This window comes from Anarrhichthys ocellatus, unplaced genomic scaffold, assembly GCF_004355925.1.
Source record: "Anarrhichthys ocellatus isolate YVR2014 unplaced genomic scaffold, GSC_Weel_1.0 scaffold33, whole genome shotgun sequence".
NCBI lineage: Eukaryota > Metazoa > Chordata > Actinopteri > Perciformes > Anarhichadidae > Anarrhichthys > Anarrhichthys ocellatus.
The window spans coordinates 144,001-160,294 of NW_022280063.1; the positions used below are offsets into that span (position 1 = coordinate 144,001).

Sequence of the window (16,294 nt, forward strand, 5' to 3'; positions counted from 1 at the left end):
CACTGCTGTTTCCAAATGTAATTAAACATTTAATACCATAGTGGCTGGCCTCTGTCACACCATCCATCTATGTATCCACACACCCACAGTGCTTCTCTCCTTCCTGTTTTATTTCTACATCTTTCCATACTTCCCTTTCCCCAGCTTCACCTCATCTTCTGTTCAATAATAGCATCCCTCATCTCTCCAATCCCTGTCCATCCATGCATTCTTTACTGCTTCCCCTCCCCCCCTGCATGAATTCATCCATACAACTAGATCCCAAAATGAACTGGGCCAACAACAAAAAGAAGGAAAGAAAAAGAAAGATGAATTAACTGTCGGGAGCAGCCGACATACTTTGAATTACATACTGAGTTGAATCGGTCGCCTTAAGCAGTCTGGATGCAGTCTGTACATACACTATGTAACAGGACACACGCTTGCAGAGACACATACCCTTGTTGAGAACATTCTCCAGCCAATTTCACGCCGAGGCATGCGAGTATCTCGGCGTGACGTACCACACGGCATTGGCACAAAGGCCGTATTCTTGCATTGTAATTATTAGCTGTCTTATGTAACAGCGGGCCGACCTCTGTCTGTGGGCGCCGGCATCCATGACCTTTTCCTCTACAGCGCTCTATATTGATTATTATGAAAGAGATGCTTGCCACTGGCATGAGCGAAAATGAAAAGACGATACAATAAGTGTACTGTATTTCTAAATCTGTAGAATCATCAACTCCCCCCCCCCATCTCAGACTCAAACTGTGCGATGTCTCCACTAGATGCAGAAAAGGGCCTTTGGACACCCAGAAAGGGATTACCTGTGTGCATTAAGTGTATACATGCAAGCAATCAACAATAGCAATTATTACTCATCAAATGCATCAGTCCTACTTTATCCACAAATCATTGAACATCACGCTATATGTGACTTTATGCAGATGACATATTATTGTATGTATCAAATGCTGATATTTTTGGTACCCTGTCGGGATACAAAACCAGCTAGCTTATAATTCTGCAGCCTTGGCTGCCTTATTACGTACTCTGCGATAACATAAACTGAGTCTGCTGGATTGCTTTTTGGCACAAAACAGAAAGAGTGGGATGTTCTTTTAGGGTTTCCGGTGACAGTAAATATTGCGTCCAGTGAATGTAAGAAAGTGCAAATGTTATTCAGGTTGTCGTTAAAATGTTTCTCGATATGAATAAAGGCTTGGAAAGAAAGAGAAAAGTCAGCTGGAGATGGACTTCAGCACCAAAGAAGAGACAGAGACATCCTTCTGTTCGGTTAAGCCTTGAAATAAGCATGGAAGTGGAAGCCATTTGTTGTTGACTAGAGTGTGTTATGTATTATTGCCAAAAATATGAGCTATGGCAAAACAGAGCGATGTTGTTTTATCCACTTGGACAAAACCCCCAAACTGAATTCCTCTATAAAAATAGATGAGCTGACTTGACTGTTTTATTGAATGTACAAAGTACTAAACTGGCAGTAAAAAGAAAATGATCATACATTTTTTTTATTTTGGGCTGTTTTTGCAACTATTGTTGCTATTATCCTTTATGTCCTAACCACATTTTTCTGCTCCTTACATTGAATTGTTGATTAGTCAACTATTCGGGTTAACCCCCTACACATCAGTGAGTGTTCATCATGAATGCTTAATGAAATAATTACATTTTTTGTCATAGTATTTATCACTGCCTGTCAAAAAGGTAATTAAGCAAATTATAAATGAAGAATTTTGACCAATATCCATAACTTGAGTGTGTGCGTGCGTGCGTGTGTGTGTGTGTGTGTGAGCTTTTACCGGCAGACGGTGATGGCCCCTTGCTCTAAGTCCTGCGGTGTCGTGCCAGGTTTAAAATTGGACACGTTGAAGTAGGAGAGCGTGTGGTCAATGAAGCCATGCATGGTGCCCGTCTGACTGAACATGTACTGGTAGACGAGTCGAGGGATGAAGTCTGATGTGAAGGAGATCACAAAGGCCTCCGGGGAGAAACAGAGAGAAACATTTGTCGGTCATGAAAATTCATCAGAAATAAGCAGACCGTGAAACAAGAGGTTGTGGAAGAGCTGCCGGGGTCAGACTGTTCATTTTCAGTTTAAAAGCACAGTTCTCCTAAACTCCGTATTTTAGAGATGTATTCATTTAGTATTTAACAAAGTCTGTCGAAAGATACACGCACAAAAGGGGAATTCTGCTCCCAGGTTTCCACTGCCTTGAAGCTCTCGGGGCAGCTTAGGTGTTTGTATATGTGTCCAATGCCCCATAAGCTCTAGAATAAAGAAAAACCTCTGCTGCTTGTTTTTCTTAATCCTACACAAATCTCTTTGGTATTAAAAGTAAACGGAATAGGATTTGGTTCGCCGGCCGAGGACAAATCCCAAACAGAACTTCCCTGACTCTACAACACACCTTGACCTCCACAGATCAGCACCTTAAGGTGTTTCAGACGGGACTCTGGGACCTCACAAGGTCATGATGGATTACATCTCACATCTCTATTTAATAATAACCACTAGCATTTCAACGATGGGTAATTTAAAGTATGAGAACGAGGGTGCGTTTTTTTTAAATATATATATATAATTAGTGAACTGTTTATCTTATTATTTCCAAATAAATATGATCAATAAAACTTGTTATTTTTTAATATTCTTTTTTTTTAAGTTTTCTGAATCTGCTCTTTTGAGTTACAGATTATGATTGTGAAGAGTAATAATTTCCAGAATAATGAAATAATCAGTTTAAAGGCTATAATATGTGTTAACTATAAAATATTATTATTTAACTTACAATAAAGATATTTTATCTTGAAGCTTTTTGGTCCAAAGGGAAAACAACTTTGAAATTGTCTTGGGGAAGACCTCCCAAACCCAATATCCCCTAATATCTGTTATTCCCTGTATAAATTCAGAATGTAATAGTGATTTACAGATACCGGCAAATACACATGCCAACCAGAGAATAAGGGGAGTACTGGCACTTATTTTTCTCCACTTCAAGCACTGAAGTAGAGTCTTTTACGAGACCCACTTTGAGCTACTGCTACAAACATTTAACATTTCATGTCATGTTACGAAAATCCCAAATCCATATTCTTTTTAGTGCGGAGTCTAGATTATTTTTGTGTGGGTAGAGATGTCTGCTTTCTCTGCAATTATTACTATCATTCATGCATTTCTTGTGCCTTCATCATTAATTCAACAAGTAGATTGATGCATTAATACTTACATTTATAATGACGGAGAATTTTCCCATTCCACTCAGTATGTTGTACCATATACCTATAGAAAGAAGAGCACGAGAGAGAGAAAATGGTTCAAGCTGCATTGGCTGTTAGTATCTACAAAACCATATCAAATCTGATGTTTGATCTTTGGGTTTATAACCCTGGTTGTATGGGAGAATGGGAGATAGTTGTGCTCTGTGTGGTAGTCTTCTCCTTCTTTCTACGTGCGTCACACCAGCTTACCGATGTCTTTAGCACGTATGGCGACCGGCCTGCGGAGCTCCGTAACAAACTTCTTGGCGTCCAGTCGGATCTCGATGACGTTGTTGAGCAGAGCGAAGAGCGGAGCGAGTGGGAACGAAGCCACGAACAGAGAGACGAAACCAAACTGGATGACTGGAGAGAAGAGAGAGGCAGTCATCACACGCTGACATATATACTGTTAAAATCACTCCTACATCCTGCAGAGACGATGGCGGAATATTTAGCTACTTCTGCATCTGAAATGGATGATTAAAGTAGCTAATTAGCGAGCCATCTCGCTTCTTTCTCATCTCTGTTGAGATTTGCACATGCACATCGGGCAGCCGCCAGACATTTGTCATTATGTTACGCTGGAAGATCTGTCAAATGAGATAATCAAAGGCAGACCTGTGGCATTTATTCTCTGCATAGAGTTGTTCATGTTTTACAAAGGTTTTAGCCTGAGCCAGGACATACAACAATGAGAGCTATCCTATCACATCCGTACAGGGTTAGTAGTTTACAGCTGTTCAAAATATGCAATTATATAGACATTTTGGTTTTCAGATCAGTACTCGGTACCGGCAGATCAAGGCTTTTCAATACAAATGCTGTGTGAATGATTTGCTTGCAGCATTCCATTTGGGTCTTTTCATACAGACAACACATGGAACATTTGATATATTTTATATTTATATTCAGCAATAATTATGTACAGTTTATTTTCAGGCCTTTTGAACATTTTGAAATGCACTGAAGCCACCACCACGCTGTTGCTTAGCAGCCTATTTGCACTACTTAAGTTGCTGTAGTTCTGAGCAGAATACTGCTTCAGGCTATAGCCTGATTATCATTTGAACTACAGTAAGCTATATTCTATATACACAGTACTGTACTGTGTTAAAGGGTATTTGAATTACCCAGTAATTTGAAAAGCGTTTGAAGCAGTCTATAAAATTCAGTAAATAGGAAGCTGTCTGTTTTATTACTTTATATCCATACAGTAAATATACAATAAGGTGGTCATTTGCATGAGAAATAGAGGAAAATAGTTATAATAATCATCCACGTATAGTAATTAATTTAATTTAATTAATGGCATCCCATGCATCTTTAAAAAAAACACACAGGTACGAACAATTCTACGGTTTAAGAGCAAGTCATGAATCTGCCGCAAGAACAAATGAAAGAGAAAACCGTTGTTTCTTATCATCATTACGCTGATGACATTCAAATGTATGTCGAAAATGAGTGCGGCCGCACAGCCTCCAGCTGGAGTCCTCACCAGACACTAGCAGAGCTGACTGCCTCACTTACGTAAAGTCCCACTGCTACAACTTAACGTAACTCGCTCTGTAACAGACGTAAAGATAACCAAAGTTACACTTTTCTACCGCAGGGCAGTTTAAACAAAGACTTTCCGCTCTACGATGGTGAAGCTGGCATTAAAAAAAAGGAACCACAGCCATTTCTGCCGGCATGAGAGACGGCCCACATGTGAGAAAAGGAATCCACAACACACAAAAAAGAAATAACACACACATTTTAAACCGCCGTCGGATTGACGTGTTGGCGAATAGCCATTTGTCTGGCCGGGAGTCACGCTGTCTGTCCGGACTCGCTCTGTGCTTCAGAGGATGCCTTTTAAGGTTAAACACTCCACTGCACCACACTTTCTTTTTTTTTTTACAATCAAGCAGTGTGTGGAACTGTGTGTGTGTGTTATGTAAGTCAGTCTGATTAGATAACCCAGACACACAACATCCGGGTCTGATAATTAAAAACGACAGGAATTTATTAGAGAGCACATCACACATACACACAGGGCTCCGGACTGCAACCATTGCAGACTGCGACTCAATTATAGAACTGGGAGCACCAGTGCGACTCGCAGATATCACCTAGTCGCAGTGGCGGGCCGTGCATTTTATACCTAGGCCTTCACTGTTGTCCTGCAGCTGAAATACCACCTTATAACCACATGATGGCGCCACAGTTATTAGTTTCTAAGGCTGTAACTATGTACGTATTAAATGTACGTACCTATGTACGTACCGTTAGGTACGAGACTTGCAATACGTTTGAATAGTACTAGAGCATTTGGAAAATGCAGAAGCTTATATTCAGGAAAATATAATGTTTTCTGCGCTCATGTAGGACAGTGGTTCTCAGCTGGTCTGGCTATGGGACCCACCATCATTCCTTAATGACAAGTCGCAGCCCAAAAAGATCGTCTTATGATTTTACTTTTTCAACTTGAACATTCAACGTACTGCTCTGCAATGTCTTTCCTCGTCTCAGCCCCCTGTGTCATGGTGTGTGGTACATCTCACTCAGTCAGAATGCCCATATTTGATTGGCTGAGCTGCATCACATGATGTGATTCACTACCCGACTAAGCCTCTGCTGTTAAGTTTCGTTTCACGATAGTCACGTGCTCGCCCACTGACCAATCACAGCACACTCTGCACCTCGCGGCAGAGCTGTACATGGACACTGAGCTGCACGTAATGCTGACATCATTATAGGCCGGCTAGCAGGTGCTGACACGTCAAAGAATACGCCCAACATGTCAAACTAAAGATCTGATTGGTTGAACACTATGACAATCAACAATATCGTCCCCATTCACTTAAAGTGCAAAGGGATGCACTTGTGAGTCTGCAGGCCTCGGGCCTCTTTTCTTACCTAGAGACACAGAGGTGAAATCTGATTGGATAAAAGCTCTACTTAAAACAAGCTGCACTGGAATCAGAGCAACTGAGGAAGACAGTAGCTGTGCAATGAGAAAATAAGATAGTGGGAAAAATATTTTTATAAATTATAATACATGTAGTGTATTTAAGAAAAATTATTAAATTATAAAATAGATATAACTTTGTGATTCTGTTTAGGCCAGCAGAGAAGGCCTTGCAGGCCCTGACAGGGCAGGTTCACGGTGCACGCTTAAAAAGTAACATTCATCAACGTGTGCAGATTGATTTTGCAAGTGTGATTCCTGGGTTTGGATAGTTGCAATTGTGTCGCACTTCTGGACAGCGCGGACTGGAGACAGAGAGACAGAGATGCCTGGTACCATTACAGACTTAGTATCACAGTCTAACGCACTCATTCACGACAGATATCATTTTAGTCCTTGTGGGAGGAAACAGCTTTGACTCCTGCAGCCCAGTACGCAGCAGAGGAGAGACAAATAGCAGTAAATAGCTAAATTGCCTAATACAGTTAAGATGGGAAAACATTCTGAACGTGTTGTGTTGCATGTCGAATAGGTGGGGCGCCTACTTTTTGCTGAATTGTTGAGTGTGGAGCCTCCAGTGTGGAGCACTGCCACCGCCCACTTAGACAGTAGTCTTTTAAGACTAGTCCAGGCTTGCCACTCCAGCTTCCTTTCGGCTTCGTGGAGGTCAGAGATCAGCTGCATTAAGGCTGCAACTCGGGAAGTATAATCCAACTCTGATTCATCCAGAGGCTCACTACTTCCCAAACACATGCATCTTCGCTAAACCCTTACTATGTAAAACACAAGTAGTGTGCCTGATGCAGAAGTGTTTTAAATAGTACGGTTAGAGGCAAGGCGAGAAAAGCAATCAAGAACTCAAGGTGTCATTACCTCATTGATTTAAAGATAGAACCTCTTTCACATTATCGCTGCTATGAACTGTCAATAAATGCTCGAAACCACCGTCACCTGCACCCGAAGAATGCGGAGAGGGAAACATGAGAAAGATGGAGCGGTGGAACCTTAGCAGTGTGGGAACGGGGATTTCTAGCGAGCCGGAGACTGACGGCCTCACCTCGGGGCGCCGCGCCGAGACAAAGAGCGGCGAGGAAGAAAATACGACAGCGGAGCGGGGCGAGCACTAGAGGGCGAGCTTAGAATAACCCCTCGCTATCTATCTGAGCCGAGCTTGACGGGTTCGAGGCCGGGCCCGGGCGCACACAAAGAAGGATGCACGCACACACATAACCCAGAGCTACCCATTCATACATCTCACAGCTATGTGTGTTTGCATGTAGAGCTCAGACATTTCTTACATTCCTGGCTTTGCCCTGCAGCGACATCAGCTTCTCTCTGTTTTCCCCTCATTCGACCATCCTCCCTCTGGCCTCATTAGCATGTTATGGCACAGCTTAGCTTCTAGACGGTGTTAAAACTCTGGTTTATTTAACTTAGCGTCTTGATTCCACCTAAATCTACAGATGGTGTTAGCAGTTCTAGTTCTTGTATCTGACCAAAGGGTCCAATCCTGCCCACTGGATGAAAAGTCATTCATGAATGAGATATTTCATGTCTTGTAAAAACATCTTGTCAATAATATTTTGCGTAGTCATATCTTGTGCATATTTATTTTATGTTCTCTGTAATATTGGGAAGTTTTAATATTGTATAGGTGGAGGCTTTAAATAAGCCCAGTTGGCTTCTACGATGTTCACACTACGAGAGACCAAATCTACCGAACGGCTAAACGTGGCCAGCTACGTCCTCGGCGCGTTGCTCGAGCGCTCGTTGACGTATTATGTCGTTAACTAGCTCTGACAACTGGCTACCGGGACTTTTTCCTGGAGCTGGAGAGGAAGAGGGTGAAAGAAAAGATATGAATGGTTGACGTTTCGCCACGTCATGGGAGCCTTCCCCTTTAAGGTCGGACGGGCGGCCTTCTGGGTAACGCGCGTATGCAGGCTGGTCTCAGCAAAAGCTACAGAAAAGAATGAGCCTGCAATTTGTCCCACAAAATGATTTTGTATGCTCTCCAAGAATTTATGAATGAGGGCGTATAAAGCACAGGAGAGCTGCTTGAACCCATTCAGCGCCGCTCTCAGACTAGTCATCATTGGAGAAATTTGCAAGAACTTGCGAGAACAAAATAACATAATCATAAATAAATGTCTGTTTTTAGTAGAAGCCAAAGCTTTACTTGCTATTTAAAATCTCCCCGAAATCTTCTCTGACCCTGGGCCAGGCTCCCAGCCGGTTTTACTAGTTCACAATCCTTCACAAACGGGTGTTGCTGATCACTAAAGTCAAGCTTGTTGCTGCATGTTTGCTGAACGCTTTGGGTGTTGACTTCCTCGTGTCCTCTGTTCTCCAGTGACCTGGAAATTGTTCTCCCACCGTCATCGCGGAATATCTTCCAGTCCCTTAAATGCACCTCGAAGGAGACGAGGAGCAAGGAGAGAAGGAGGTCCTGGAGGAGCTGAGAGCGAGGAAACGGCGGTGTATCCTTTGCCAATGTCTTTTAGGCACCGCGACATAAAAGAGGCGTGATACAGAGCTGGAATGATGAATAATACAACTTTGGAGGGACTCTACAGATGTAACTGATCCTTTTGTATTGTGTGTGTAGAGCCTCATTAGGTGCTGCTCTAACCCCGTTCCTTAATGACATTTCACCTTGATTCTATTTCTTTTCATTTATCGCTCATTTCTGCTTCTATTCTATGTGTACAGAAGTAAGTCATGTATACATTGGAGCCTTGAAGCAGCTGTTAGATATCCTCAGTGTGCTGACTACTGTGTCTTTAAATCATAGATGCACAAAGTGCTGACGCAGATTATGGACATAGACGCATTACTGGAGGTTCTGATGAGCTGCACCTTCCATCAAACATGACTGAAGGTCAGAAATGAACTCAAAGCTACAGTTGGTAACTTTAACACAACTAACTTTTGGTCATATTATCCTGACAGTAGTTGCTTTTTCACATTTAGAGCATGAACTAACTCCGATCTCTAGACTCTGGGATTAAATAGTTCTCACCGTCTTGTATTTAATATTTAATGCAATATGCTAATATTATTGCTTCTTTGAACTAAATTCATGGGAAAGATGGACTCTCTCAGACTCCAAGTGTTTACGTCAGCAATGTTCTGCTTGTTGTTAACGTCCTTTGAATGTGACGTCAACACTAGAAGGCTATTTTCGCATTCACCTGCTGAAAAGGGAAGTTTCTCTGTGTTTACATAAAATCTCAGATTAATCTGTACAAAACGTTTTCTGTGACATCATAACTAGTTTGGGGGGGGGCCAGCTCACGGGCTGCGATGTAATCCTATCTAGACTATAGTTACTGTGTGACAACATGATGGGAAAGAGTCTCGCTCAAAGAGAAGACGCGTTGCTGAAGAAGAACACAGTGGAAACGCCGGCATCATGCAGAATACTGTTTGGCGATATTCAAACATTTCTCTTCGAGACTTTGACACAATAACAGACAGACAGGATCAAGTGAAAGGGAAAGTCAAACCTTCTTATTCTCTCTGAGTTCTATTTATAATTACAACCGGAGCCCGTCAGTGGCGGGAAAATAAACCCTGTTAGTGGCCGCAACGTTACCTTGATACTGTAGATGCAGCGGTCAGTAGCTCTCATGACCCTCGCTACGTTTTTGTTTTCATTTGTTTTCTCTTTGTGTTTATTACTGGAGCATGCATGGCATTAAGACAGAATACACTCATTAACAGCAGAGGGTAAAGTGCAGCGGACCTTGAGAAGCGGATGTCGGCCATATTATCTGCCCAGATAATTGTTTTGCTGCTATTAACTTTTCTACCGAGGCAAAAAATTAAAAAATAAATACAGGAATGCAAAACTTCTTTTGTTTTGTTTTGTCATGGTTTTCTTGTGTTGTAAATAGGCTATGACTGCATTTGGTTGCGCAACCCTGACAATAAATCATTCTTGAATCCTCAATTGAACTCCCAGCTCACAGGCAGGTTTCAGCGTCACTCAGACACAGAAACATGAGAAAGTAGGGGTTAGCTTCAAAAGTTACACTTTGAAACAAATGTGACTAGATGATTTTATCAGTCTTAAATATGTTTGGAGGGGATCTTTGATGTCTTTCTTTTTTCTGCTGTCATCTGTGACAGAACGTAGCTAAACATGTTACCGAAATATGTTTTAAATGTCAACAGAGTTAATAAATGCATTTCAGTCTTTAATGTTGATCCCTTCAAATAAATATTCAGTTCAGTTGTGTGTGCGTCCTCAGACAACCCAACACCTGTAGCTCTTTATCACCTCCATATAGTAATCCCCCCCCCCCAGGCAGTGAATCTGTCTTCTTTTACTGGGACATCACCCCCCCACACACCCCCCTTTAAACTATTAAACTATTTAACCTATGACTGAACTTAAAGGGACAGTTAACCCCAAAATAGAAATATTTTGGGGTTTTTATATTTTATATATATTTTTACTCTTAATCCACACACTTTGTTGATACATATATTAAACTGCAGAGAAGACATCTCTACGGCCGATATCTCCAAAATTAGGCAGCTCACACCAAAATGTATATATATATAGATATATATATTTATATCTATATATATATATATATATATATATATTAGTTGCTGGCTAACTGTACAGAAACATTACCTGAAGGAAAAATGAAGAATAATCTTATTCTTAATTAGCTGGCCGGGCCACTGTCAGACCCTCAGTTTTCAAAGGAGGGTCTGAATTCACCAATGTAGCCATTCACCATGATTGCATGAAAACAGGTTGGACATTGAGTTACAACGTGTTAAATACATAAAGATGTAATGCGATCTCTGCACTGATTACATTACAGATCTTTAGAAGGCCACGCTGCAGCACTTACTCCCAAAACATCTACAGATACATGTCTAAAAAACATCAGACTAGCAGATTGTTTTGTTCCGTCAGTCCGCTCCGTTCTTTAACTCTCTCCATGTAGCCGGTGACAGGCCTGCACTGTATAAGCGCGGTGTCAGTTGCTATCAAATTCAGACAACTGAGGAACAACAACATTGCCTTTCTATTTTTAACTAGAAAAATGCCTGAAAAAGCAAATAGAATTGTGTCATTCTAACCAAAGACGGGGGCCGTGGTGAACGAAACTGAAAGCCATTCAAAATAATGTGTCACTTGCTCAAACACGTCGATTTAAATACACAGCTGAGACTGATTATGCATGACAGAGGAAAAACCTTTCATCTCTGGTGTTTATGTGCTTTGGTTTGTGATGGACATGAGTGTGAATGAATTACTGTACATGCAGGGTGAGTGCACTAACACACACAAGTCCCGCACACTAAAACCTGACAAAATACAATGTTAGTTGTGACGGACAAGAGTCATAATTCAAATTCTCCGGTAAAGGTCCTCGTAAGGTTAACGTAAAACATTTTAACATCTGACAAATGCTGTCATAAGCGTGGTCTTGATGACTGTGTGTGTGTGTGTGTGTGTGTGTGTGTGTGTGTGTGTGTGTGTGTGTGTGTGTGAACACAAATACGTCCTACATTCATATATGCTCCTCAATCCAGGTGTTCATTTTTACCTGACGAGGTCCTCGCAGATACAGATTACATAACACCTCTCAGGGATGTACAGGAGCACTCAGTCATTTTAAACCTACGTTGGTGCCGGAATGGCTGCACTTTGTCTCTATAACTATTTTTCTGTGTGTGTGTGCAGACTCACTCATCTCCATGTATTCAGGCGTGAGGCCTTCAAAGGGAGCCAAGGCGTAGTCCAGGTTCCACTGCTGTGGAGGCCTCTCCTCCTCCATCTCCTTCTCCGCCGGTCCTTTATCCTTCAACGCGCGCACCAGCTTCTTCAACTTCCTGTCAGGATGGAGGGGAGAAAAAAAAAAGTTTAAAAGGGAAGTCCTACTAACATTTAGTGGGTAAGAGTGTGAAATAAAAACAATAAATCTAATCTGACATAAAGAAATGTATACAAAACTGTGAATATTGTTTACAAATGTAATGCAGCAGTGACTGAACAGGTAGGAACGTGATCTAATGACAGACTGCTGTGTGTTGCATTGCCGTCAGGTGTCTTTTTTGATATTATTCCAGGACGTGTCAGAGTTGGACACTTTGATTTGAAGCTAGAGATGCTCAGACTGTCACTATATCCTGACAGAAGTACATGAGATGGATAATCTGTGAAGGAATCTGGTTCCTCTGCCTCCTGACAGTGCTCCTAACGGCATTTGCAAGATTCCGCCGCGCCCGAAGAAAAATAAAAGGCCAATCAGAGCCGAGGAGTCTCTAACTCAGCTGTCAATCGCTGCTGGTGGAGGTCGTGAACTCAGATCAAACCGCCAAATTAGGCAGCGCTGATTAAATGAGTAAAGATTCCTTTACTGCATTGCCTATTTCTCACCTGCGATGTTTTCAGAAACATATTTTAGTGGCCGGATCAAACTTTCTCTTGCAAATACCATTAGGAGCACTAAAGAGGAAGCAGACAAACTTAATGTGTTCATAGATTACCGGTCTCATGCACTTCTGTCAGGATACAGTGAGAGTTTGAGCAAATATGACAAAAAGTTTGTATTTATTAAATTGACCAACTGCAGCTTTGACAGCAGTCATAACAGAGTTGCTCTCATTTGTAGGTAAGTGAAGCAGGGTGGTACTGGCGTACGGGATGTGCACTCAGTATACTTTCCCTGGGACATGAGAGACAGACACACCACCTGGACTTCTTACAGAAACCTGGACGCCAGCGGAGAAAAGCAGCCAGTAGGCTGGTGTTCGTGGGAGAGCACAGAGAGAGCCAGGTACGGTACAAAAGCGTTCCATGTATGTGCCTTGGTGGGAATAATTCCAACTCACAGTATGTGTGTGCATATGAACCGATGCATGTGTGGCTGTGTTTAATGGACAACACATTATCGGGTGTGGCAGTGAGTGTAAGTGTTGCTGTGCATGCACGTGACTGTGTTTACTGCGCTAATAAAAACTCTACCAAGAGCAGCTAAATGCCTGACTGCATTATTAATGTGGTTGTCACACACACACACACACACACACACACACACACACACACACACACACAGTATGGCACATTCAGGGAGGCAGTGATAATCTAAATGTTTACTGTCCTTTAAACACTCAAACAGTCACGTAAAGTAGATGCAGACACGCGTGTCCACAACCACACACAGTCCTGTTCCCTGCTGCTGGTCTCAAAGGAGATGAGAGGTTTCGGATGTAGGTCAGGACTCTTTTTGACTCTCTGTGTGAACGTCTTTTGTATCAACTGCCCTGTTTTACAACTGCCCTGTTTCAATCGGCTAATGAGCAAGTTAGTATAAAAAAGCATCAGGTTATTTCATTCAACCTGCACATATTTTAGCCTTTCAGACAAGCCAAAGAACTCCATATTTTCTAAGGAGTTGGGTTTTTAAACGACACTCAAATATTACACTTACATCCATCAGAAACATGACTCCACATGGAATGATGTCTGCTTCATGTGTAAGTAGGCTAATGTTCACCAGGTAAACCATAAGTATCATAATTTGGACAGCATTTTGGGGCTGTGTTGTTGTGAGTATGTAGGTATTTTTCTGCCCTCTAGTGGTCAAAACACTTAATACAGCTTTAAATAATGAAAGAAAATAGGAAAATAGGAGTTATTAAATTTAATGAAATACATTATGACAACCATCACAGTGTGAAGTACACTTAACCAAATGATGTATTTGTCTTCTCACTGTGCGTGATATACCAACGGTTTTCAAAGTCTGACACTGGACTCTCTCAACGCCCACACCCCACGAACGAGGTTTTACACTGTGGGCTGGAACTTGAGCCCTGTTGTTTTTAGCCTGTTTAGTAGATTTTGACAAATTGGAAGCGTAAGAAGTATGCAGAATTAGCTATTAGCAGCTCCTGTTGGCAGCCTCCCCATGTATGTACAGAAAACTATCACTGGATTACTTTGAAACTGAGGAAAACCTAAAAACGGGATGACTCTAAGTTTTCAGAAGCGTCTTTTTAAAAAAAAGTATATCACGCAGCATCTTTTCCTCAAACCGTCTCTCCCCCGCTACAACACACAATGCACACAAACTGTGCCCCAATTCGGGAGCTGCACAATTTGTAGTCCACATTTCAAACCTCAATATGTTACAGTACGTTAACGGGACTGTCCAGGGCAAAAAGTACGCCCTTGTTAAATAATTCAACGAGCCATGGCCGTTCTGGGCCAGTCACTTGTATTGGTCTCATGGGTGGGAGCTCAGAATGAGGCTACTGTGAAGTCTCAATAGGCCTGATTCCTCTCAGGGAGGATGTGGTGGTGACCTCAGACTTCCATCTTTAGACAGGAGCTTTTAGGGTCGGGTACAATGGTTTGAACCTCTGATGCACTGCCTGAAGTCTGTGTTTTTTTTTACTGGTGCGCTCCCAGGTGCGAAGGCTTTTAAGTGGATGAATGTAAAACAGATGAGTTGATGGTACTGTATGTAGACGGTATGCACCGCGGCACGCCGATCCCTCGGGACGTCCTGGAGAAAAGCAGCTGTGTTTGATGAGGCTCACCTGACGGGACGGGAGATCAAGCTGCGCTCACGGCAACCGCTACGGTGCGGCCCTGAGGCCAAAAAAGGCACCTCTGTTGTGTGACAGTTGCTCTAAACAGAGCTGACATCTGACCCCTTTTGGGATTAGCATGTAAGAGCTGAAGAAGAAGAACCACCGTGCGGACATGGGAGGAATTTTATTAGAACAAGAGGGGAATTAAAAGTGCTTGGGAGCGAGCATGCGTGTGTGTGTGTGTGTGTGTAGGTACGTGTGTTAGGTGTCAAAGAATGAGGCCATAGAAGTAGTGTTGGCTATTCAAACACTTCTGCGTTCCATGTCTCCAGATTTAGAAAACTACACACCAAGTGAGCACATACAAATAAAGAAGTAATGCAGTCTACTCACGGGATGCCGATCTCAAAGATGTTGTTCTGGATCAGCTGCTTGCCCAGCATGATGATGCTGAGCTGAATGCACAGCTCGATGAGGCAGCCTCCTGGCGCACACTGAGGGAAACACGCACCTCGTTTGTACATTCATTCATTATCGCGTTACCTTTTACTCATTCAGCCAAATAAAAGGAAACACGGATGCAAAGATGGGTAACGAACCTCTTCCATCCGATAATCGTTGAAGACGTACACGTAGTTTCCGGGTCGACCAGCAAACCTGCGAGAAAACCCACAATTAGGACTGAGCAGCTCCACGCAACTCATTGGGTTAGCTGAAACACGTACTGTCACAGGACTGTTTCACAGGACAGTGCTGCACTAACACTCCTACGCACACACGCGCAGGACTTACCGTCCCTTGAAGAAGGCCACGTAAAAGATGGGCGCGTACGCGTTCATGAACTTGAGCAGGAAGGCTTTCAGGATGAGACGCTCCTCAAAGTTGGTTTCTGTTTTGGGAATCTCTGAAAGACAGGTGACGTGGGACTGTAAGAAATATTTGGCATGGTGTTGTTTTGTGAGGACGGCAAGCGGGTTGGAGAGAATGTCAAAGGCGCTTAATTTCAACTTTAGAGTATCTATGAATGTGGAAAATGAGTAACACGTTTATAATTGTTTTTTTTTGGAGAATCCTGTGTATGTGTTTGCACATGTAAACACGATATCTTGTTTTAAGAAGCCGGGATAAGCCCCCAGCCCGTTTATGAGAAACCAAAATATGCCAGCTGGAGTACTCCGAAAGAAACCGACAAGCTGACACATCATCTTTGGTTTGTTTTTGAAAAAAATAACAGAATCCAGTAATGAGGAACGGCGTTACTAGTATTTATCGTTAACGTGTATATAACCCAGTTTCTCTGTGCTCATGTAAAGATCATATCCCGTATATGATCATAAGCAGGATAATCCTCATAAACGTGTCATTTATGTGCACGTTTACACAGTAATTAGTTGAGGTATTGCCTCCACACGACTCTACACGCGGAAACAGCTAAGCTGGCGGTTTGCAGCTAACAGCGCTAACAAATGTAGGGGAGCATATGTTGAGGTCTGGCTATCATTGTGTTCGTGT

The 16,294-nt window shown here is 42.3% G+C and overlaps 1 protein-coding gene across 2 annotated transcripts in view; it reads right to left on the bottom strand.

Moving 5' to 3' along the window:
* Positions 1-16,294, bottom strand: part of ano2b (anoctamin 2b) — a 61,082-nt gene that overhangs the window by 14,677 nt on the left and 30,111 nt on the right. For both annotated transcript variants that reach the window (XM_031865659.1, XM_031865658.1), the window contains 7 exons: positions 15,575-15,686; positions 15,382-15,439; positions 15,176-15,276; positions 11,931-12,073; positions 3,472-3,624; positions 3,231-3,283; positions 1,803-1,981 (listed from right to left, as the gene is read on the bottom strand). In XM_031865659.1, coding sequence (XP_031721519.1) covers positions 1,803-1,981; positions 3,231-3,283; positions 3,472-3,624; positions 11,931-12,073; positions 15,176-15,276; positions 15,382-15,439; positions 15,575-15,686 — 799 coding nt within the window. The remainder of the gene's footprint in view (positions 1-1,802; positions 1,982-3,230; positions 3,284-3,471; positions 3,625-11,930; positions 12,074-15,175; positions 15,277-15,381; positions 15,440-15,574; positions 15,687-16,294) is intronic.